Here is a 24,178-nt window from a genome sequence, read left to right as displayed (position 1 = left end):
TGACAAGCCCAGTGCCCCAGACAATTAATTGATCTTACACCATACTGCTTGAAAGCTTTTATGGGTGGGTTTGGACAACAGAAATTGAGAGTCTGAGTGAGTTTGCTAATTATTTTCCCTCCATCCTTGATGTCTCTTACATAGGTGGCTATGCCACCTTGAAGCAAAAGGTTTTTCCCCCTTTTATGTCTAAGCTCAGTCAACCTTTCTATGTGAGGACATGACCTGATGTTAATAGATCATATAATACTATTCATATTATTTTTGATAATTTCACATAGCTTGAATGAGTAACATCTTACTTTAGAGCAGTTCATTTTTCTACCAAGGGGGAAAAAAGGCATAGATGTGCACAGTCTGTACCTTGTTTCGGTCCTTACAGTCAATATATAGAAAATGAAGCTTTAAAAGTGGTTTCAAACATATTTAGCAGATATTTGCAGGAATTTAATTACTTCTGTGATAGTGCCTCAATATTACCATATGGCATCACTTTACTTTAAGACACACGTGTGTTTTAATATGGCTTATTTCTAAATTTTAGGTCCTTCAAGATGGAAATACTGCAACTTAGCCTGTTTGCATGACTTTTGACAGAAGGATGAAAAGTCAGCAAAAGGCACATCCTTGGCACTCCAGTGATGTCAATGATGAATAGCAGTACTCTGCAACAAAACATGGAGATGATAAAAGGGCTAGCTGGCATATCTTTCAAGACACTTCATTTCCTCAAAAAATCTTGGAAATGACTGGACCATTTGGGTTTAAACTTAGACAAAGTCTGAGACAGGTATTCACCATGCCAAATCTTAGTCTGAAAGGCTCATTTATTACAACTGTAACTGTAGGCAGCATTGGTGTATAGCATGAAATAGTCTTCTGCTTTTGCTCTTCAGATACAGAAAAGAAACAGTGTCTGGATGAATAGCTCTGTGCCAAAGTCAGCCTCGAAATAGTCAAATGTCTCTCATCTACTCCACATCCCCCACACAAGTGTGTGTGGGAATGCTTGTAAATTTAATGAACTGCCAACTGAAAGAAGTTTATACCTGGCTTCCAATTAAATACTAATAAGATAAGCTTAGGCAGCATAAACTCCTTGTTATTACGAAGATGGATTATATTAGCTATCAGCAACCTCTGACCTCCCAACTTTATAATAGTGCCAATACTTTTTTCCAGTGGAACCCTCCATTGATTCCAGTGAGGTTTGGATTGGTGTCTTGGACGTGTAGCTATTGCAAATAAAGGGTAAATATTCAAATACCACATAAAATGAGTACAAGAAGTGGTTTATAATCCATCTTGTACAAAACTCTAACCTGGAGGTAGAACAGAAGAAAAGAGGATATCTAGTCCTTTTTCTTAGATGTCCCAGGTCATATGTAGCTGGTGGTTCTCCATCTATTCAGATCAAATAGCACATCCCAACTGTCTCCTAGCTCCAAGATCTGGGCATTTGTACCTCTACCAGAAAAGGTACAGAAAAAAGGTCTACATTCCACATCTCCACCTGCACCCTTTACGAGGCCTGCCTGTATGACAATATATCTTTAAGGTAAGCACTTTGGCCTCCGTACAAATATTATGTTAATCAGTTATCTTAGATGTAAAAAGTGAACTTTACTGCTAAGTTTTTCTAACAGTGAGCCTGGTATCCTGAAAGAGAATATTTCAACACCCAATTTTTAGGACACCTAAATGCACTGCTGGGCTCTACAGGCTTTTGGAACCTCCATGAGGAAAGGTGGACATTTTAAGACTGGGATAGCCAAAAAAGTAATGTAAGCAGCAATCAATCTAAACTAGCTAGTAGTGAAATACTAAGGAAAAAATATAATTTAAATACTTTATCCTATCCACAAAACTGGTCTATCATGAAGAAACAAATTGTTTTGCCACTTATTGGGATATGAACAAATATATTCAGAAGGCTGCAGCAACTCCTTAATTTTTTTTCCCTTCAAAATTGCTGTTTCAAATTGTTGCAATTATCTGTTTCTTACCTTTGTTGTTTGTTTTCTATTAGTAAAAGTGTAACAGCCGGTTACATTCTATGGTAGGAATGGGAATGTAGCTCACTTGGTGCCACTGAGCATCTTGTAAGTGCATTTTTACTCAAAGACATACTGTATCTGACAAGTCTGACAGACCACATGAAGAGCTAGTAAGAAGTTTCAGCCAACATATGTAATTGAAGACTTGGATACAGTAAAAATGACAAAAAACATGCAAAATTCGATCTCAGAGAAATGTCATTTCATGAACATCCCAACATTAATTTGAATAATCTTTAAATGGTAGTTCAATTAACTTTCCCAGTAATGAATAAAGAGTATATGTACCAACTCTTAATTAAAATGTATTTATTTTCCAATCATTAACATTAAAAAACCCACCTATCATCTTCACTTCTTGTTCACTATTGTGTCTATTTTGTGTAGCTCTGTTCTGGTATATGTCATAGTTCAAGGTTGGTTTTATGATACACTTGTATATATATTTTACATACAACTCTAAAAACAACACTCTGTACTTGAAAGAGGAATTTCCTCCAATATACTTCAATAATAAAATACCTTACTCTTTGTATATCCTTGTGTACTTTTTCCTTTTAGCTTGTTATCTAAGCTCTGCTATTTGAACAATTATTTTCTTCTTCTCTAGTCTGATTTTTAAAAAATATTTGATCGTGTCATGAAGTTCCAACTGAATTTGTGACATCAATCACTTCCATGACAACAGACTCCCACTTTAAACACAGGATTATGATGGCTTCAATGCAGCATTGAGTAAAAGGGAAAAAAGACCGTGAGCAAGCAAGATTTCATTAGACTCAGTGGCGTTCTGTAAAAAAAGCAGAGAAAGGAATATAAATGCTGAATACACTTCCACTTTCTAACATTACAATTCTCTGTGATGGTCCATACACTGTGGTTATTTATTTCAGATGTCTACAATATTTGATGTAACCTCTGTGGAACTCAGACATTGCCAAAATTTCAGACATATTCATTAGTCTTATTCGTGTGTACTTAACTCAAAACATGGTGAGTTTTCACGACTCGTCACAGTGCTACACGGCTCAGTAGAGGTAGTAAGTTCTCATCACCTCTGAAAAATCATGCTGGGAACATTTCAGGCTTAACTTTGAAAATCTGGAACACAGACAACTGTTTGGAAGTACGGCTGTAGATTAATTTGTCTTAGTAAGTTTATGTTAAGAAATTCTACATGTTTAACATAATCAGTCAAAAAACCACTTAAAGAATCTTTTTAGTCCACCACAATCCACTTCATGTAATGAAATAAAAGAGAGGTCTAAAGGTCTGTCTTCTGTAAATGGTGTAAATTTGTAAATTCACCCTGTAGCTGAATTCTGTTATTATGAAGCACCTTGAGTATGATGCAGATATACATATGGATGTAGATTTCTCTTGGGTCAAACTCCTGCCCTTTTTTTCCAGACTAAAGAGCTACAAGTTGCATAAGAAATTTTACTAAAAATTTCATTCTAGGGTCAACACAGACTTTGGTGGTTCCATGTTGTTCCAGCCTCATCCTACAGTGAATACAATTGAAGCTATAGTGACAAGGCTCATAGTAACACTGAGGAACCAGAAGCTGTGGTGATATCAAAATCACAAAGGAAACTACAAAAGTTTTATTCTGTGGTGAAGATACGGTATTCTAAATTTCTGTGCAGTGGCAACTGGAAGGATTGTCTAATCCTGCTCTGCTCAAGATGCATGAATTCAGACAAGTATGACATACTCCTTGTGAGCTTCACTGGAAGAGGGTGCCCAGATGAGGTAGTCGAAAGATGCCAAGGGTATTCAATACCTCCACTGCAAAAATATCAATATTAAGTTGTAATTAGAGCCTGATTAATACATGGATTAAGAATAATACATAGAACTGTCCCAATATACCCTATTGTATTAAATATGTATTTCAGTTTTCATAGTTTACCAGCTTTTCTGAAAATCTTGGGAACTTTTTTCACAAAGTAGTTTTGAAATACTGTTTCAGAACATGGAATTGCTCCATTCTTGTTCATACTTTTACTTCTTTCACCTATTAGTAGACTACAACTTCCACAGAATAAGGGCATGTCTGAAAGACTTCAATGAAGAGGAAAACCATGTTCTTAACTTTTTTTTCAGGTACACTGTTGACATATACATATGCTGCAATTTCTGAATGTTAGGGGACATTTTTGAAGCAGAAGGCTATGGGCAATTTTAGTTTAACATACTGATCTAGTCTTGGAAATTTGGTTTACATTTTTTTTAAGTTTTAGGTATGGTATATTTTGTTCTGCTTAGCAGGTAAAACATACTTCACCATGAATAAGGGAACAAGATTATAATTTCACCTTCCAGACATAAAATGATTTACACAAAAAGATATACTATCTAGAAAGAAAATGTTAACTATGACTTTGCAAATAGGTGGGTTTTTTTCTTGTAGATGTTTTCTTTAATTAATGTTTAATTTTAAAGAATTACTAAAATTGATTCCTAGATGAGATCCTATGTTTTACAGATCTACAAAACCAAATTCCTTATGGAATGCTGTATGAAGCAAGGCACCCCAGGCAGGTGCAAAGGAGAGCAGCTTTACTGCAAAACCCAGGCCTTTAAAAGCAGTTAGCTGGTTATCAGTTTACATAGTTTTAAGGCACAACAAGCCCAAGTCAAGCAACTACCACACACCCCGATGTGGACATGCAGCAGTCACACAGCACGTCTCTCACGTCTCTCACATCTCTCCACCCCTATTCCAGCTGAGCCACTCTCCCATAGCTCCCTTCTACTTAGCCTAAGTAGCAGGTCTGAGCCATGGTTTTACAAGGGTAACAGGGCCCTTATTTTATAAGGCTTTGCCTATATGCAACAGAATGCTAAGATGTTAGAAGTCTGAAAAATGCTATGTTGGAAGTGGCTGTTCACTGGCATTGGTGAGTAACTCTGTATTGAGTCTGTGACCAGGCAAGCAAGTGCATGCTAGTCACTTAGTACATATTTTTCTTTGTTTTTCATATACCAATTGATAGGTTCATTGTTCTTGATCTTAAGAATCCTGCTTTCTCACATAGACAAGTGACATGCACTGGTGTGATTATATAAAAGTAAGGTTATGATGAATCCATTTTGACAAAACAGAGTCCTTAGCTTATGTAGTTTCCCAATTCATCTATTCTTGAATCCACGTGAGATGTGAAGACTGTGATTATTTAACCTTTGCTCCGTCCTGGAAATTTGACTCATAAAGTCATGCAGATTCTTTCTGACATTAGAAGAATTCTATATAGGATGGAATAGGCTTTCATTGAAAATGCTTATTCAACTTACCAGAGTATCTTAATTGCATCAGTATTAAAGAATGCAGGAAAATATAGTTAAGGCTAGAATGTAAAAGGTAATCTAGTCTAATGAAATTGAAGAGAAGACCAAAAAAGATTCCAAAATTTTCCCCATATGGTGTGAAAGTCAATGTGAGGCATTTCTTAGAAAGAATGCAATATATCCAGTAAAATTCTGCACAACATACTGTTAATCATAAAAGACTAAAAATTCATTTTATACTGTAAAATGTAAGCTTACATTTTTTAGAGTGATTTGTGCATAATGTGTATTTTTCAAGCAGTAGCTGGCAATTATCTCTTTAAAAATGCTGCAGTTTTTAGCAAAAAGATGAACAATACCTTAAACTTCACATATTATCTACAGTACATTGACTGTAAGATGAGTCTTGTTTACACAAATCCCTCCTCCCCCCCACAAAAAAAGAATTAGCTAAACAGAAAGCAAATGTAATTATGCTATTCAGAAATGTAACGTACATCTTAACTCTTGGCTTGCTCATGGAGAGTAATAAAGAATTACAGCTAACAAAAGCAGGCAATGTAGTGTTTTTCATTACTTGAGCATAAAAGATCAGCTTCTCTTAGCTCCTCATAGTGAGCTGGCTTCCAGGACAAAATCATTGCCTTCAAACAGAGCACAGGTTCTTAGTAACTTCTTTTCACTAGAAATAACCTTATATGAGGACAGAAGTATTAAAATATTTTTCATCTCCTGATTGTAATGGTGACAGAAATTTTTAATTTGCTTCATCGAGACTTCTACTGAAATGTCCTTTATTACTTTAATTAAAAAACTTTAAACAAAATGTTATTCAGATGAATTTCCTCTTTCATTTTACCAAATGCTTGCATAGTCGAAAACCCCACTCTCTGCATTTAGATACTGTTTTGATGAAGATACTATCTGTTTGTTGCAAAATGCTTCTTCTGTGGGCTAATACCTAGTTCTGTTCCATCCTTCTTGATATCACAGATTTGACAATATTGTTTTACTGCCCCCTTAGCAGCAGCCCTGATAGCCTTTCACACAGATAAGAGTACCTAGATAAAAGTAGGAAATCCATTTTCTACTAGACTTTCATGTCCAATACCTCAAATCAAATTACATTAGTCGTGCTCTCCCTGTTTCTGTGCTTCTTCTGCAGCTTTCACTGACTCATCTATACTACAGGAGAGCTTGCCCTGCCTGTTACAAAGCAAGGATTCTCTCAGGCACAGTTATCACTGTTGGCTCTGAATTCTTCAGAAGGACACAGATAAGGAAGGGGAGTATTGCTTCAGACAAAGGTTTGCCCAATCATGAAGAAAATAAGTTATTTCAACAATCTCAATAGAACGGGGTACAGTCACTGTAGAAAAGTATTCAATGATGTTAGAGTTGTTTTGCAGTCTGCCTGAATACATAATTATTTAGCTAGCTCAGTAAATGTCTGATGAGTTGAACTACTTTAAAAACATAAAAAAGCTTTTCAAAACCTTTGGTGAAAGGAGACATAGCAGCATGGGCATATTTGGGAGTTGAAACTACATACTAATATATAATTTTTTAAGAATATTCACTGTCTGTAAATTATCTGTTTTCAGTATCTGTGTTTATGTGTAACTTCATAAAAATAAATACCTTTATTTCATGTTCTTTAGGGATAAATTGTGTGCCCTGCCTCAAAATAATGCATTCTACACATTTTATTTAATAAATATCTGCTCATTTCCAGTTTTAAGTACCTAAGGGCCTCCCCAGGCTCTGATCTTCCACTATTACAGAGCTGTAGCCCTGTGGCTGCTAGAGCCAATTTACTTATGGAAGAGTCCTTGCTCAGCATGTTTGTGTTCCTGTAATTGTTTTAGCGTTATGTCTTGTTTGTGATATGAAGAGAATGGGCAGACAATTTTGGGAAGCAGGATTTTAAGAAATCCCTGTAATTGGCTCACATACCCCATGCACTTTTCCACTATATTAATCCAATGCAGTTGTCTCAATTTTCAAGATGAAGGAGTATATGCACAAATAAGTGGGGCTGACAATAATTCAAAGACAAAATCTGCTCTGTGCTCCAAGACATGAGTGACACATAGGTACAGTTCTCAATAACATGTGCTGGAGCCAAGTAACAAATGTCAAGTAAGCAAGATGTAAGCATACCTAAGCAGACTAAGTTTAGTAAGAGTAATTCCTGAAGAGAAAAAGTAAGTTGTAAAAACACCTTATATCTTGGCATTACAGTCTTAAAGCTGCACTGAGAAGAAAGAAAATAGACAATCTAAGGAAACAGCTGCCTGCAAAACATATTGAATAGGCTCAGTGCCAAAAAGGGAACGTGCTGTGTGAGCTATATGCTTACTAATAATAAATACATAACAAGTCTTTCTCACTATCAGTTTTAAAACATCAAAAAGGTTTTACAAAAAGTTAAAAATCAATATTGGAAAGGCAAGTGTACTAACTGCATAACACAATCATCAGAAAAATCCTGCTGCTGATAAAAAGCAACTATGTGAATACTGGAAGAGACAAATGCTTCTGGTGGGTGGCGTGAAATTGAAACAACCTTTGCAAACGAACTTCAGAGGATGGATAGCTGACAGATTTCACTCTCAGATATCACAGTCCCTTTACAGAGACAATTACTTTTCAATTTGCAAGACAGACAAAGGACTTAATTTGAAAAGTTAAAATTGGGGCTACATTTTTTTTCTAAAGCCTGTTCCCTTTCCACTTTACTCACTGACACTGATATGCTCATCCTGAGAAAATGAAACTATTTGTTACACTTCACCTTGCATCAACGTAAGAAAATTAAACCATCTTAGAATTAGGTGAGACTCCTTGCCCACATTCCTGCTTCATTGTACGTACTATCTGAACCCTTTCATTGTTCACTGTAAAACCACATATAATATAAATACACATGCAATTATTTTTCTGTCTCATTTCAAATGATTATTAGCATTTTTAATAGCACTAGACCCCTAACTCAACATCCATAAGTAGTTTCACACTCTTTGGTTTTAGATACTTAATTCAGATCTAAAGTTTAGAGACCACATGCTTCTGTTATACCTAATTAACAGTGAGATTGCTCCTCTAGAAAATGAACCATGGCAGGTGCCCTGCACCAACACATACAGAACAGCATTATGAAGAAACTTCTCTCCACAAACCACATAAACAGTCCCTCAATTTCTGCACCTCTACACTGTGCTGCGTGAACTGCAACAGTACTGTCCTGACCCCACGCCCTAACCGCCCCCCTTCAGATTATATTATCAAACAAAAGCCATATTCAAAGTACAAAAGGGGCTGAACATTTCACCTGTCAGTGTCAGTCCTATATCCTGCAAGAACTTGTAACCTGATGTAAACGGGCTTTCCAAGGCAACTCCAAATGTGACATTAATTAGGGTGAAGGACCATCAAGGTTTTCCCCTTGGATTAGACAATGGCTGAGGGACTGTACTAAAAGTTACAGCTGAGTATAGAGAATTTGGTAAGCTAGTCTCCATCTACACTGGTTCCATTTTCATTCATTGCTTCTGTGGACATAAGGGCGGCTGAGTCAAGATTGATTATAATCAATTTATTTTACACATCACCAAGTATCAATATTTGGATTTCTGTGCGTAGCAGCAATCAGGTTACCAAACAGTGTGGTATGTCATTTAGGCAGTTACTTACAATTGTCTTCCAGTTGCTCCTTTTCTTAAAATTAGGATATATCTTTAAATAATAATCCCCATATCAACATATTTTACCTTTCCATGTACTACTGTGACCCCAAAGCTGTGTTTTAGGAGTAAATTACAGTGAAAAAAGCAGGGAACAAGAGAAAATGGAAAACTTTGCTTTCCTCTCAGTCCTGAATTATGCTTGCATGTCAGGGAATGGAAGGAACTGAATTACACAGCCTTACAAAATGCACCACAGTATTAAATGTGTGAAATACAACACACATATATGAATATCATATCATGCAGTTTTACACATTAATAGAGAAAAAATAAATAGAAATAAATTTTTCTTTCCAATTCTTACACAAAGAAAGTAAAATCAGACAGTGGCATGTAAAAGCAAATTGCATTTCTAAAATTTTTCATTTTAAAAATGACCGGGTGTTTCTACAGTGGAGATGAATCTTTTGGCTTGACTGCCCTTACTGACCTCTGTTCACGAGTCCTTCAGTGTGGGAACCACTGCATATGACTAAACGTCTGCCTTTAGCCAACATTATGATGCAGCAGTGAATTTAGTTCTGCTTTTAATGCCTTTTTATATTCTGCATCTTTTAGAATGGTGCTCTCTGTTTCTATTGATGTAGCTTGACATAACATTTCAGAATTCCTTCTAATAAACAAAAATGTTCTTCAATTGCAAACAAAATTTCTTTATTTCTTTCTACTGGAAGTCTTTGGCATACTGCGGGCTCTACTGGAAAGGGCTGTGAATCACAGGCCATCGCCCTGTTTAAACAGTAAAACATAATAAACACAAGGCGATAGCCTGCCTATTCCTCGCCCCACACACACATTTGCCCTTCATGGTGCTCCACAAGAACAAACAGGACATTATTTTTAGACTTTCGTTTCTCCAGAAGGAAGGCATGGAGGACCTGCTGAGCAACCTCATGAAGGAATGCAGTAGCCAGTTTTCCGAAACAACAACCAAAATGGCTCTGTCTGAGCCTCTGCTCAGAAGTACAGCTTTATTCCCCTGATTAAGAAACACTGCGTTATGAAAATGGCAGGGGGTGGCTCAAAGGCATGTTTTCATCAGTTCTAAAGGCCTATTTTGAAGGAAATAAACTTCAAGAAGAAAAATTTCACAGCTCTAAAGAGCCTCATTACTGACTTGCATTCACTGCAGTTATAACAACCTTTGCCAGGTCCTGTGTAAGGAAACAAGTCAACTTTTTTTATATCTAATGCACACTCTGGCTCAACTAAATTGTTATGGTATTGACACATGGATTGTTGAAATTTCAGCAGTTTTGAAACAGGTCATAGCAGTCTTGAATCATGTGAATTTACAACAAAACATAGCAATTACCTCCTACCTCCATTGTTATTGCTTTTATTGTTTGACTCGTTTCATGCTGGTATGTCTGTTGGTGTGCATGGAGGGCAAGCAGGCACCATGGCAGTGTTGCTTAGAGACCTAAACCCAACTCTAAACACCAAGGCGTATTAATTTGATCCTTAGTTTTGCAACACAGTGGTAATTCTGAGAGACCCAAAACATGAGGATGGCCAGTCCAAGCAGTCTTTTATCACAGCATACAGAACCATGTGCAACCTGGTTTCTGTTATTGACCATAGCTCCTTTCTTTGCTGAGTGCTGATGCTACGACCAGGCCTGGCCATGGCTGATACAGGGGAAGAAGCAAGTGCTGCAGAGTTCATGAGTCTTCATTCTGGTGCCACCACACACAGCACAACAGAGCCTGAGCACATTGCCTTTAAGGTGGGATGTTCTCAATTTCACTGCAAATAAATGTGCTGCACAACTTCCAGCAGTATCACAAAGCCCTGATGAAACTAAACATCTGCATTTACTGATGAGAAATTTGTCCATGCACCTGCAGATTTCAAGCTGTGTGTGAGAACCACAGAATCACAGAATGTCAAGAGGTTGCAGTGGACTTTAAAGATCATCCCGTCTCAACCCCCATGCCATGCCATAGGCAGAGACATCTCCCACTAGACCAGGCTGGCTCAAGGCCTTATTCAACTTCAGTGCTGCAAAGGCTGGGGCACTCACAGCTTCTCTGGGCAACCCATTCCAGTGTCTCATTCACTATCACAGTGAAGGATTTCTTCCCAAAATCTCACCTAAATTTCCTCGCTTAACTGGTACCCATTACTGCTTGTCCTGTTACTACAGATCCTCCGCCCAGCACTTCCCTTCAGATACTGGGAGGTTGCTATGGAGTCTCCGCACACCCTTCGCTTCCTCTCCTCACCAGGCTCCCTCCGCCTGTCTTTGCAGGGGAGATGCTCCAGCCCCTTATCACGTTCATGGCCTCCTATGGACTTCCTTCATCAGTTTCACGTCTTTCTTCTGTTGGGGACCCCAGAGCTGGATGCGAGGTTCCAGGTGGGGTCTCACCAGAGGGAAGCAGAGCGGCAGCATTCCCACCCTGTTTTTGACGCGGCCCAGGATAGGGCTGGTGTTCTGTGAAGTCTCAGATGTCCTCCGGCCGACGAGCCTTCTCCTGTCACGCACACCAGCGGGACGGGCCCGGCGCGGGAGCCGGGCCGAGCCGCCCCCTCCCCGCGGCCCCGGCGGCGGCGGCGCGGGAGGGGAGGGGGAGCGGCGCCCCGTGCGTGCCGCAGCCGGTCACGTGGGCGGCGGGACCGGGGCCGGGGCCGCGAGAGGCTGAGGCGGCGCCGGCAGCAGCGATGGCGGCGGCGGCGCTGGGCGGGCTCGGCCTCCTGCGCGCCCGGCTCAGGCTCGCAGCCGCAGCCGCCGCGACCTCCGCCGCCCTCGGCCGAAGCGGCCACCGCGCGCCCCCGCTGCGGAGAGGCGTCGCCGCCGCCGCTTTCCCCTCGGCCGGGAGGAGCTACGGCTCCCAGGCGAAGGAAGAGGAGGAGCTGCGCGTCCGGTACCTGGATGATGAGCACAAAGGTAACGAGGGGAAGGCGGCTCTGCACCCGCTGCCCCGGCCTGGTCGGGGTGACCCCTGCGGGCAGGGAGAGGGCGGCCCTGGGGGAGCTGCCCGGCGGCGAGGGGCGGGAAGAGAGCAGTGGCTCCTCCTTCTCCTTATCACCGCGGCCGGGGTGGCGTCGCAGGGTGCTGGAGGCTGCCGGCATGGCACTGGCAGAACTGGGTCAGCTTGATCCCTGTTGGCTCTTCGCAGCATCGTAAAAGGGTTTAGGTTAGAAAGGGCCTTGAATACTGTCTGGTTCTAACTCCTCCGCCACGGGTAGGGACACCTCGTACTAGACCAGATTTGCTTACAGCCCCATCCTACCTGACCTTGAACACCTCCGGGAATCCACATCCACAGCTTCTCTAGGCAACCTATTCCAGTGCACCACAATCCTCACAGTAAAGATTCTCCTTCTATTATCTAATCTAGACCTATTTTCTTTCAATTTGAACCCATTCCATCTTGTCCTGTTGCAACAAGTCTTGCCTCATCTTTCAGGTAGGTTCTCTTCAGGTACTGGAAGGCTGCAATTAGGTCACTTCAAAGCCTTTTCATTTCTACACTGAACAGTTCCAATTCTATCAGCCTTTCTTTATAGGAGAGGTGTCCTATTCTTCTCATCATCCTGATGGTCTCCTTTGGACTCACTCCAGCAGTTCCATGTCCTTCCTGTGCTGGGAGCCCAGAGCTGGATGCAGGGTTCCAGGTGGGGTCTCACTAGAGCAGAGCAGAGGGGCAGAATCCCCTCCCTCCCCTGCTGCCCACGCTGCTCTGGATGCAGCCAGGACACGTTTGGCTTTCTGGGCTGGGAGTGCCCATGGCTGGGTCATGTCCAGCCTCTCACCCAGCAGCACCCCCAAGTCCTTCTCCCCAGGGCTGCTCTCCATCTGTTCATCCCCAGCCTCTGTCGATACTGGCAGAGTTGAACTGATCCAGTTGAAGCACCTTGCACTTGGTCTGAGAATCATGAGATTCCCATGGTCCCATTTCACGAGCTTGTCTAGGTTGCTGTGGATGGCATCCTGTCCTTGAGGTGTGTCAAAGCAACACTTTTCCAGAGTATTGCAGCATATGCACTCTTTGTGAGCTGGCATCTGTTTGCCACTCTAAATGTGAGAAAATGAAGTTTAGCAGCAAACTTCTAGAGTCATGCTGCTTCAGACATCAGTTTTGTGCTTGTGTGCAGGGGGCAGAGAAGGACATAGAACTTACATGCATGATTTCTGTGCTAGGAGATATGGCTTTAGTATTCTCTCATCTCATGCCACTTTCCTAATCATCTCATCCTCCTCCTTGCTTGTAATGTTGTCAACTAAAAACTACTCTTCTTGTTCTACTCAGCTACACCAAGAGTCTTATTTTAACTTACCTGCGTAAAAAGGGAAGAATATCTGTGCTTCTTAGTGACCTGCAGCCAGCGTATCATAGCACAGACACTTTGTACTTGCTCTTCTGATGTGGTGCTCACCGGATTTTGGAGGTGTTCCACTTCCTTTGAAGTTTGTCACTTCCTTCCCCTGTGGATGCAGCAGGGCTAGGATTGGTGGAGAAGTAAGTGCAAACTCTGTTCCTTAGGTTTCATTTTTATAGCCATGATGTTGTAGCTCTTTCTATGGAGAGGGCCATAGTATAGGGGTTTGATTATCTGCAGCACATGAATCTTTTAATATGGAGAATATATCTTGGAACCACCACGTGTTGAGATGCCCAATTTTCTTTGCATCTTTGAGCGCGTTAATCCAGCTATTTCAGATCTACTCCCAATTCAGGCAAATGCCCGCGAGTTGAGTATACCTGTATGTAGATTTGTATACATATACAGAGAGGTAACTTTAAAACTTTGAATTTTAGTATGAGGTTTAGAAGATTATTCTTTTCTTTTTCAAGGGAAAATTGTTGTTTTCATCTGAGGGCAGATTTTTTGTCATTATTTAGGATTGATAGTAGATATTATATAATCTTATCCCGAAATCATCGGACTTGTATTCTGTTCCCAACTCTTTCCACTTCCTTTAAAATGTACTACTTTAGTCCTGTTTTTCCAGCCAACCTTGGAACTTAATTAGTTTAAAACATCTATTCAGGTTTTTTTGGGGATTATTTTAAGTTAAGGAAGAGACAATTGTAAAATGTTAGAAGCATGTTTTTCCTTGTTAATTTTGTGCTTTACCAAGAAGTGGTAGAAAATATCACGATCTTACTTAGTACTCAACTTTTACTTCTATAACACAACAAACATAGAACTAGACAGTGTGTTCCAGCTGTTGAATTAGCTAGGAATCATTGTTTTTGTCATGTTATGAAGGTGTTTCATAATGAATACGTAGCCTAATGCCCCAAAATGTGGAGATAACATTTATAATGTTAAAGCAACTGTCACTATCACAAGGACTCAATCAGTATATTTTTAATTAATGAATTCTCTTAATCAGAAGGAATTTTCTTTGGTATTGACTTTCAGAAGGACATAGAAACAAACACTGTTTGTTACAAAAACATAAGAACAAGGATGTAGAAATAGGTGAGAAGGAGACATAAATTTCATAGGCTGTCTTCAGAAGCACAAAGAACAGGCAACATTTCTGCAAAAGAAAAATGGCTCTGCTTCCTCCCTGTAGCGCTACCACACACACTCCTGCTCACCTTATATGCCAAGTTCATCTATATTTGCTTACAGCATGTAATATCTCTGCTGAATGAGGACACCAGCTCTATAAACATCCCTGTGGTCTTTTACGTTCTTTTCTACCCTGCCCCAATCCTTGATCTACCATTTCATGTTCTAGACTTTCCCCTGTGGTACTCTGGTGCCTCTGTGGCCTTATCACACCATCCCATTACATACTTCTTGACTCCTGTTCTCTACCCTTTATGGTACACACACATGCTTGTTGATGCTGTGGCTGTGCTCTTGCACATGCCTAGTGTTTCCATGTTGCTCAGAGAAGGATGTGTTGTGAATATTGGGGAGGAAGAAAACTGGCTGTACCTGCCTCACGTACAGGCACATGTCTTGTAGCACTAGAGAATTTTTGCCTGTAGGCAAAGTAGCAAACTGCTCTGCTTCATATCACTTCCATGTGATTTGCATATGCCAGGTCTTGGGAAGCTGTTAAACATGAACTAAAATGAGACTATATTTGCAAAGGCTAGTTACTGAAATTTTAACTCAGGGCTTTCCAGCTGTGAAATATGACCTGAACTAGAATACAAAAGGTAGTGAGGTTTTTGAAGAGTGTGATTGAAAAATACCTGTGTATTCTGCCCATGTTGCAACTTGTGAAGCTCCTAGTGTCAGTTTTCTGTGAGTGAAGATGTCTGTCAGTGGGTTAGGGTTTTTTAATTAAGTATGTATCTTTTACTTTATTTGAGATTCTATTTGATCATCACTAGGGCTGAAATGTATTACAGCTATTGACATTTCAGAACTTAGCCAAATTGCATTAGCGATCCCTACAAATTTAAATTAACCTAGTGCTTTGAATTTTTACATTACAGGTGCAATTGGGAGAAGCATCTTTTTAGTCTTGACTCCAGTGTTGGGAGTGTCACTTGCTGGAATGGGATGTAAATATTTATATAAAATTTAGATTTCACACTAGAATGACTCCTTACAGTCAAATTTCCCAGCTGGTTTTGGTTCAGTTTAGAGTAAGACAGCTTTTGGTCTTCATCAGTTAGAATTCTAACATGGAATGAGCACAAACAAATATAATCTTGGTTGAAGTTGTTTGCTCAGAGGTTGGAAACTGATAGCTAGCTGATAAATTGGAAAAACTTCCTGTTCTTTTGTTGTGTTTAAAGCAGGGCTGAGCAGGTGAGATCTACTGATTTAAGAAGTGCGGAAAAGAGTTAAATCAGAATCTAGAGATAAAACAGGCTCAGATAGGGGATTTTGAGGAGTATGCTGGTGCTTCTAAAAAGTGCTGGTTAGTATATTCTGTGTGATTTTTCACTTAAATACTTCTTGATAAGATGATTAATGAAAGCCACCAGAATTGTGCATGATATATTCACCATATGTTCCTGTTTTGCTTAAGAAACTACTTTAGAATAATAAACATCTAAATCCACTTGTCTGCCTTGGTTTATCTGAGTAGTTAAGTGAAACAAACTTAAAAATAACTTACTTTGATCCTTTTTCAATTTTTCACGCATAACACAGACATTTTTATATAGTTTTTTAATTATGGAAAATTACATGTGTGTGTATTTAATGCAAATAAATTATAAAATAAATAAAAATTAGGAAAAGCCTGCAAGTACTTTATATGTAGATGTGGTGAATCTTTTGGACTCTGACAAAACGACTAATAATTGGTTTAATTTTTAAGTAACCATTTAAATGTGTTTCTACCAAACACTGAGGATGACTGTTTTGATCTTTAACAAGTGCAAGATAAAAGAGATAAAAACCATTATTAAAAATAAGATTTCCTGTGTGCTGATACAGACAGTCGTTAAACCAGTATTTAATCTCTTCACTTTATTCAAGTATTAAATTTAGTATATGCTATGAAATCAGGATGTTTCTGGGAATTTTCAGATATTTTGAAGCTATCTTCCAGATAGTTATGTATCCTTATTTCAGTAAAAAACATTTTTTGCTTTTACTATGCTGTCATTTTATAGTATAACTTTCATTTTTATAATATAACTTTTATAATATAACTTTCATATTTTTTCTCTTAAACACTGAGAATTATACCACAGCCAGCTTTCCCTTTTGACAGGGGCAACTTACAAGTAGAGAACATCTTGTACATTTACATTTGCTTTGGCTCTAATGATTGGCTAGGAAAGCAATATACAGGGATATTGCTGCTTATATTAGACAACATTAGATGGTAATTCCCATCTCTTGGAAAGCCTAGTTAAGTTAGTTTTCAGTATGCAGATGGATTTTTAATAGATGTACATTATGTGTTGAAGTGTGTCCCAGAAATAACGTGGGGATGACTCTCAGTAAGATCTATGACATTAATATTTGGTTTAGCATTATGTAAATGCTTATTCCTTCTTAGTAGATCTGTCATGTTTTTGATACCATACAGATACATCAACAAAGCAAATACTACTACTATTATTAATACTACTACTAATTTCTGCTTATATTTATTAATGATTACTTTTTAATATCTTTTCTTTCACAAGTAGATTTTTCAAACAGTTTATTTTAAAGGATTTTGGAAATATATACATGTGTCTTGTTTAGGAAGAATGAACCGTGTTTAAATGCTTCAGATGACAATGTAACAGATGACAATGTAATATCGCAGCAGGCAGGTCAAGTCCCCCATGATCGGAAAAGGGGAAACATTATACCCATCTTTAAAAGAGGTAGGAAGCTGGAACCTGGGAACTACTGACTCATGAGCCTCACCTCTATGCCTGGAAGAGTCATGGAACAGATCCTCTTGGAAGCTGTGCTAAGGCACATGGATGACAGGAAGGCGATTCAAGACATCCAGCACAGCTCCACCAAGGGCACGTCCTACCTGACCAAACCAGTGGCCTTGAATGATGGAGTTCACTCCATCAGTGGTTAGGGGAATGGTTACAGATGTCATTTATATGGATTTCTGGAAAGCCTTTTGAAGAGTTCCCCACAACATCCTTCTTTCTAAAGTGGAGATAGATGGATTTGATGGATGGACTGTTCAGTGGATGAGAAGTTGGTTGAATGGTAGCCTCCAGAATGTAGTGATCAATGGCTCAGGATCCTGATGGACATCAGTGACAAGTGATGTGCCTCAGGAGTCTGTACTGGGATCACTGTGATATCTTCATTGATGACACAGATGAAGGGATTGAGTTCACCTCAGCAAATTTTTAGATTTCACCAAGCTGAGTGGTGCCATTGACAGACATAAAGGTTGGGATGCTGTTGGGGAGTAGATTTGTAAGGAGTTGTAGCAGCTGGCTACACTTCTTTTGTATCTGGGGGTTTCTTTCAGAGGGAGAAGATATCTCGAGTTTTGAGGGGCAGAAAAAGGACAGGGTTGGGGGCAGCTTCTTATGCTCCTCTTGGCATTTGGAGAGAGGATGGCCAGGTTGTTGCATGCTGCGGAAAAAATTCACTATAACCACCACATCCGGTCCTGGGAAATCTACCAGCATCTGCTCGTGTGCCCAGGAATCCTGAGCTTGCCTCCTCCTGCCCTGCTGCGCCGGCCCTGCTCCACCTCTGCTGCTTCTTCAGCGCTGCCTTGAAGCTTTTCCCTACTCTGGGGCCCTGCACGGCCCTGCCCCGCCGGGATATCCCTGCTGCTCCAGCTACCAGCAGAGACCTTCTGATATATCTTATCCACCAGCCTGGGATTTTCCACCGCTCCACCTTTGGTGCTGTCAGAGTCCTGGGGGGCACCGAGATCAGACTGCCCCGGGCTTTGTGAAAAAAACCCCTCGAGGTTCCTGGTTCTGTTTTGTTGTTAATGCTGTAGTTGTTGTTCTGTTTGCCTTGTTGTACATACTACTTAAGAACTGTTATTTCTATTCCCATGTCTTGCCTTTCAAAATGATAATAATTCAAAGGGAGGGGATTTGAATTCTCCATTCCAAAGGAGACCCTGCCCTCCCCAGCAGACACCTGTCTTTTCCAAACGAAGACAGATGCATTCCAGAGGGACCTGGACAAGCTTAAGGAGTGGCCCATGGGAATGTCATGAGGTTTAACCAGACCTAGTACAAGGTGCTGCATCTGAGTCAGAGCAACCTCTGGTATCAGCACAGGCTGGTGGATGAACAGATCAAGAGCAGCCCTGTGAGAAGGGCTTGGGGGTGCTGGTGGGTGAGAGGCTGGACATGACCCAGCCTGGTGACCCGCCTGGTGGATGCAGGAAAGGCTGTGGATGTTGTCTGTTTGGACTTCAGCAAGGCCTTTGACACTGTCTCTCACAGCACACTCCTGCAAAAGCTGGCAGCCCATGGCTGGGACAGGAGCCCTCTGTGCTGGGTCAGGAACTGGCTGCAAGGCTGGGCCCAGAGAGAGGAGGTGCTCAGTGCTGCATCCAGCTGGGGCCAGGCACCAGTGGTGTCCCTCAGGGGTCTGTGCTGGGGCCAGCTCTGTTCAATATTTTTATTGATGACGTGGAGGAGGGTATTGAGTCTTCTATTAGTAATTTGAGATGACACTAAGCTGGGAGCATGTGTCCATCTGTTGGAAGGTAGGAGGGCTCTGCAGAGAGACCTGGAATGGTTGGATGGATGGGCAGAGTCCAATGGGATGAAGTTTAATAACTCCAAGTGCCCTGTCCTGCATTTTGGCTATAATAACCCCCTTCAACCTTACAGGCTGGGCATGGTGTGGTTGGACAGTGCCCAGGTGAAAGGGATCTGGGGGTCCTGGTTGATAACGAACTAAAAATGAGCCAGCAGTGTGCCCTGGTGGCCAAGAAGGCCAAGGGCATCCTGGCCTGGATCAGGAATGGTGTGTCCAGCAGGAGCAGAGAGGTCATTCCTCCCCTGTACTGGGCACTGGTGAGGCCACACCTTGAGTGCTGTGTCCAGTTCTGGCCCCTCAGTTTAGGAAGGACATGGAGATGCTTGAGAGCGTCCAGAGGAGGCAACGAGGGGAGAGAGAGAGAGGGACTTGGAGCACAGACCCTGTGAGGAATGACTGAGGGAGCTGGGGGTGTTTAGCCTGGAGAAAAGGAGACTCAGAGGTGACCTTATCACTCTCTGTAACTCCCTGAAGGGTGGCTGTAGTCGGGTGGAGTTTGGTCTCTTTCTCCAGGCAGCAACTGACAGAAGGAGAGGACACAGTCTTAAACTGCACCAAGGGAAATATGAGTTGGATGTTAGGAAAAAGTTTTTTACAGAAAGGGTAATAATGTATTGGAATGGTCTACCTGGGGAAGTAGTGGATTCACTATCTCTGGACGTGTTTAAGAAAAGACTAGATCTGGCACTTGGTGCCATGGTTTAGTTGAGGTTAGGGTTAGGATTGGACTTGATGTTCCTGGAGGTCTCTTCCAACCCAAGGATTCTGTGATTCTGTGATTCTGTGATTCTGTTATATGCACTCCCAGCCCAGAGAGGCAAACGTGTCCTGGGCTTCATCCAAAGCAGCGTGGGCAGCAGGGGAGGGAGGGGATTCTGCCCCTCTGTTGGAGTCCAGGATATCCGTCTGGCCACCCTGGAGGGTTTGGAGACAGGACGGGGGGTCTGGGATCTGTACAGGGGGGTCAGTTAGACCCACACAGATCCCAGGAGGACACTGACTCTGATTCCTGTCCATGGGAGTGAACACTCACATGCAGGAAGAATCACAAATCCTAAGAATTTAAAATAAGTAGTAGCTGGTTTATTATAGAATATAAATATAGAAATTAGGATTCTTAGCATATGGGGCTGAAGAGACAAGACGGAGGAATTGGGGAGTGGCCCCTGTCCTCCTTGTTCTTGCTCTCGTCCCCCATCTTGTGCTGAGTTGGGTTTTAGAGATTGGCTTAGAGTAGAACTGACATGTTAGCATAGATAGTAGGTATTGGTAAAATTTTATAAATAAAAAATACGTCTTGGACAGTGGTTGGGTCAAGGGTACTGTACTTAAGGTGCGGGGCTCTCTGATCTGCCCCAGTCCAGCCGCGTGTCCTGCTCTGCTGGGGACGCCTTGCAAAGCTGGACAAGAACTGATAGATAATTAAGAATAAACAGCCTTGATAGCACAAACTGCTGGACTCAGCTTGTCATCTCTGGCTCTGGTGTGAAACACCCAGGGCGAAGAGAAGACAGAAAACCTTATTACCTCGGAGAACAGCAACCCAGAGGAAACTCCTGGGGAACAGCAACCTTGGGAGAAAACCTTATTACCTTGTGGGCCAGCAACCCCAAGGAGAGTCTCAGGGAATCATAACCCTGAGATCCCTCTGCTCTGCTGTGCTGAGACCCCAGCTGGAACCCTGCATCCAGCCCTGGGGTCACAGCACGGGAAGGACGTGGAAGTGTTGGAGTGAGCCCAAATGAGCCATGAATATGGTTAGACGGATGGAGTACCTTTCCTGTGAAAAAGGTCTGAGGGAATTGGGATAGTTCATCCTGAAGGGTAGGCTTTGGGGTAGCCTATTGTGACATTCCATTTTCTGAACAGATCCTGTAAGAAACACAGATAGGGTCTTTAAACAGAAAAAGTGCAAGTTTAGTTTAGATATCAGAAAGAAATTCTTTATTCTTAGGGACTGCAACTGATTGCCCAAAGAAGCTGTGTATACCCCATCCCTGGAGATGTTCAAGGTTGGATGGGCTTCTGGACAGCTTGATCTAGTACAAGGTGTCCCTGCAGGGGTCTTGGAACTAGATGATCTTTAAGGTCCTTTCCATCCTCAGCATGCTCAGATCTTGTAGTAAGGGACAAAAATGATTCAAATGTGACCGTAAGGCATGTCTTTTGTATATCTATCACTGCAATTTGTAGGTCTCCCTTGCAAACCTTTTATACTTCTTCTCTTGCAATTCTTGCTTTGTATTATTTTTTATACTTAGATGAAAACAACTGAGTGGGTGTCATCTTTATCTTTTACTTCTGTAGAAGGAAGAAGAAGTGGTAGTTTTATGACTTGATATGATACTGCTAAGCAAAAATTGACTTATATGATTTGTCTTCAAGGATCATTCCTTTGAAGGAAAAAAATCTTCTAAGTGCTTTAATGTTAACTGAAGCTTCCTTCTCAACACACTGTCGGTGGTGGTGAAGTAGCAGTCCTTGGGCTCCAGTGGGGAGAAGAAGAATTTCAAGTGTCATTAAGTGTCATTGCCATTAAGTATAACACGCTTCTGAAAAGGACTCTATTTCCTGACTGAAGTATGGTTTGGGATAATAGCATCTCTAGTTTATTCAAGCATGGGATTTGTAGTGCCTGAAAATCACAGGGAAGTCAGGGTAAAGGGTCTTTTTTGTTGCTTTAATGTATGATGATGCTTTTGCCTAATCTACTTGTGTTGAACATATGGAGTATTTGAATTTGGAGTGATCTTCCTCCTGGAGAAGAAGTTGTAACAGCTGAAGAAAAGTGCTACAACACCACTCCTTTTTGCCTAACAGAATCTAAACAGATTCCTATGTGTGCTGAGTAATGACCTTTGCAGGCAGTCCTCCATGAAAATCTCCAGCCATAGGGATAAATGTGGGAATTCAGGCTTGTAGAACAATGCAATGAAGGTAATTTGAGTTTATCTGGCTCCATTCTTTTTTAGAAGGTATCTATACTTAGCAATTGACTGTACCTTAAGAGCAAGAAAAGCACGTGTGCTTTATTACTTGCATTTGACACTATTTTTATTTGAATCTTGAGAGTGGTAGCTGGCAAGACTTTGTCTTCAAATTGGTAACTGGAGAAGGAGCAGGAGTGCTTCTAAATCTTGTCTGTGTGTGCAACATACGTGCAGGAGGAAGGAGAGGAAGAGCGCTCAAACACTTATCGGTCAGTCCTAAGGGAGGACAGGTTTTCCAGAAATAGAAGATGCAGTATGCATTGAGATGACAAGGAAGGCTACAACAGCAAGATTACACATAGACTGTACATCCAAAGCTGAGTGGTGAAGTACTAATGTAGGTAAACACTGAGTTTCTGTAATTTTGTTTGTTCATATTGTAAGTTGATGACAGTACTGTTGGAATTTCTGTTTGAGACAGAGCTCCCTTTCTGCCTTTCATTGCTGGTCCAGCTCTGATCCTTTTTTTCCTCTTATCCTTGCATTCTTGGCATAAAAGGTCCTCCTTGATAAAATGTTACCAGAGCGGGATCAGGATTGTGTCTGGTATTTTGAACTCAGGCAGTTGTGTTGGATTTGGGCAGTAATTGTCTAAAAGATTGCTACAGTTGTGGTTAACTTAGGTGATGGGGGGCAAAATAAAGACAATTTTTGTTTCATGTGGCAACATTTAAACCAATGCACAGGTAAACAGTGAGTCAGACAATTGATCTGTGACTCGACTAAGGGAGCTGTCAACGTGTCTTTGGAGCCATGTACCCAGCACTGAGCTTGATTTTTGTGTTTCAGGGGGGAATTTTTTAAAATTTTGGGTTTTTTTAAACAAAAGTACATTTTTCATTGGTGGCATTCCTTCTGTGTTTAGGACAGCCTTTTACCTGTGTTGGAGCTGGTCTTTGCTCTATAGCACTTCATACTTTAAGAAGTCTCTGGACTCTAAGTATGGAAATATGTACTTAACGTTAAGCATCTTTCCTGATTGCGTCTCAGCACTTCATACACAAACTTTAAATTTGTGCCTACAGTTGTGTAATTCTACAGTCAATCTTTGTAAGCACTATTTCCATATGAAGATTTAGCCTCATTTTGTTCTTAAAGTAAGTGTAATTTCTGTTGAGTATTGAAAAGAATAAATCAGTTTATTTTCTTTGAGAAACTCCATAGTGATTACACTAGCATGTTTTTTCAGTCCTCATTGCCTTTTGTAGAAGTTCAAAATAATAATAATTTACATAGATGATACATATTTCACTGCATTGTAACAATGATGTGATCTTTTTTCCCCTCCAGGAATTGTGGTGCTTGGATTAAACAGATCTCATGCCAAGAATGCACTTAGCAAAAATCTTGTAAAAATGGTAAGTGAAAAGAATAATTTTTAGTATAAAGGTGAAGTATTGGAATGAAGCACTTTTAAAAGTGTTTGGTTATTCCCCTTCCTCCTTTTCTCTGTAGATATCAAAAGCTGTGGATGCTTTGAAATCTGATAAGAAAGTACGAACTGTTGTATTCCGGAGCGAAGTCCCGGGGATATTCTGTGCTGGTATGCAAACTTAATTTTCCTGAGAAGCTGGAAATCCATATTCTCTCATTGCACTTAAAAAAAAAAAAAAAGGGCCCAGATTCCAAGGAAACATGTATTTGTCATGTATTCATCTCAGTAACAAACAAAACATTTTTGAATTATTTTCCTCAATTGCTAACACAAATCAAATATTTGGTTTATTCTTTCTGTGTCATAAAGGATTTCAAAATACGTAATAGTTTAACCATGGTGGTGAAAAGTAATTTAATTGATGTAGAAACTCTTGCGAGTATGTCAGAATAAGGCGCAAATAATTTTAGAGGCCATATAAAGAAGCTTTGTAGAAAACTGTATTAAACTTGTGTTTTAAATGTATTAACTTGAACTTTTAATATAAGAAACGTATGTAAACTTAAAATTTCA

At 40.7% G+C, this 24,178-nt stretch overlaps 1 protein-coding gene across 3 annotated transcripts in view; it reads left to right on the top strand.

Annotated features, from left to right (window-relative positions):
- Positions 1-10,631: 10,631 nt before the first annotated feature.
- The window catches only part of AUH (AU RNA binding methylglutaconyl-CoA hydratase), a 114,630-nt gene continuing 101,083 nt past the window's right edge, over positions 10,632-24,178 (top strand). The window contains exons 1-3 of one of the 3 annotated variants that reach the window (XM_063421729.1): positions 10,632-11,993; positions 23,521-23,588; positions 23,686-23,773. In XM_063421729.1, coding sequence (XP_063277799.1) covers positions 11,555-11,993; positions 23,521-23,588; positions 23,686-23,773 — 595 coding nt within the window. In that variant the 5' untranslated portion in view covers positions 10,632-11,554. The remainder of the gene's footprint in view (positions 11,994-23,520; positions 23,589-23,685; positions 23,774-24,178) is intronic. The other 2 variants (XM_063421728.1, XM_063421727.1) reach the window with 2 other exon arrangements.

Source organism: Prinia subflava, chromosome Z (assembly GCF_021018805.1).
Source record: "Prinia subflava isolate CZ2003 ecotype Zambia chromosome Z, Cam_Psub_1.2, whole genome shotgun sequence".
Lineage (NCBI taxonomy): Eukaryota > Metazoa > Chordata > Aves > Passeriformes > Cisticolidae > Prinia > Prinia subflava.
The sequence above is the reverse complement of the archived record's forward strand: the minus strand, read 5'-3'. Positions and strand labels throughout refer to the sequence as shown.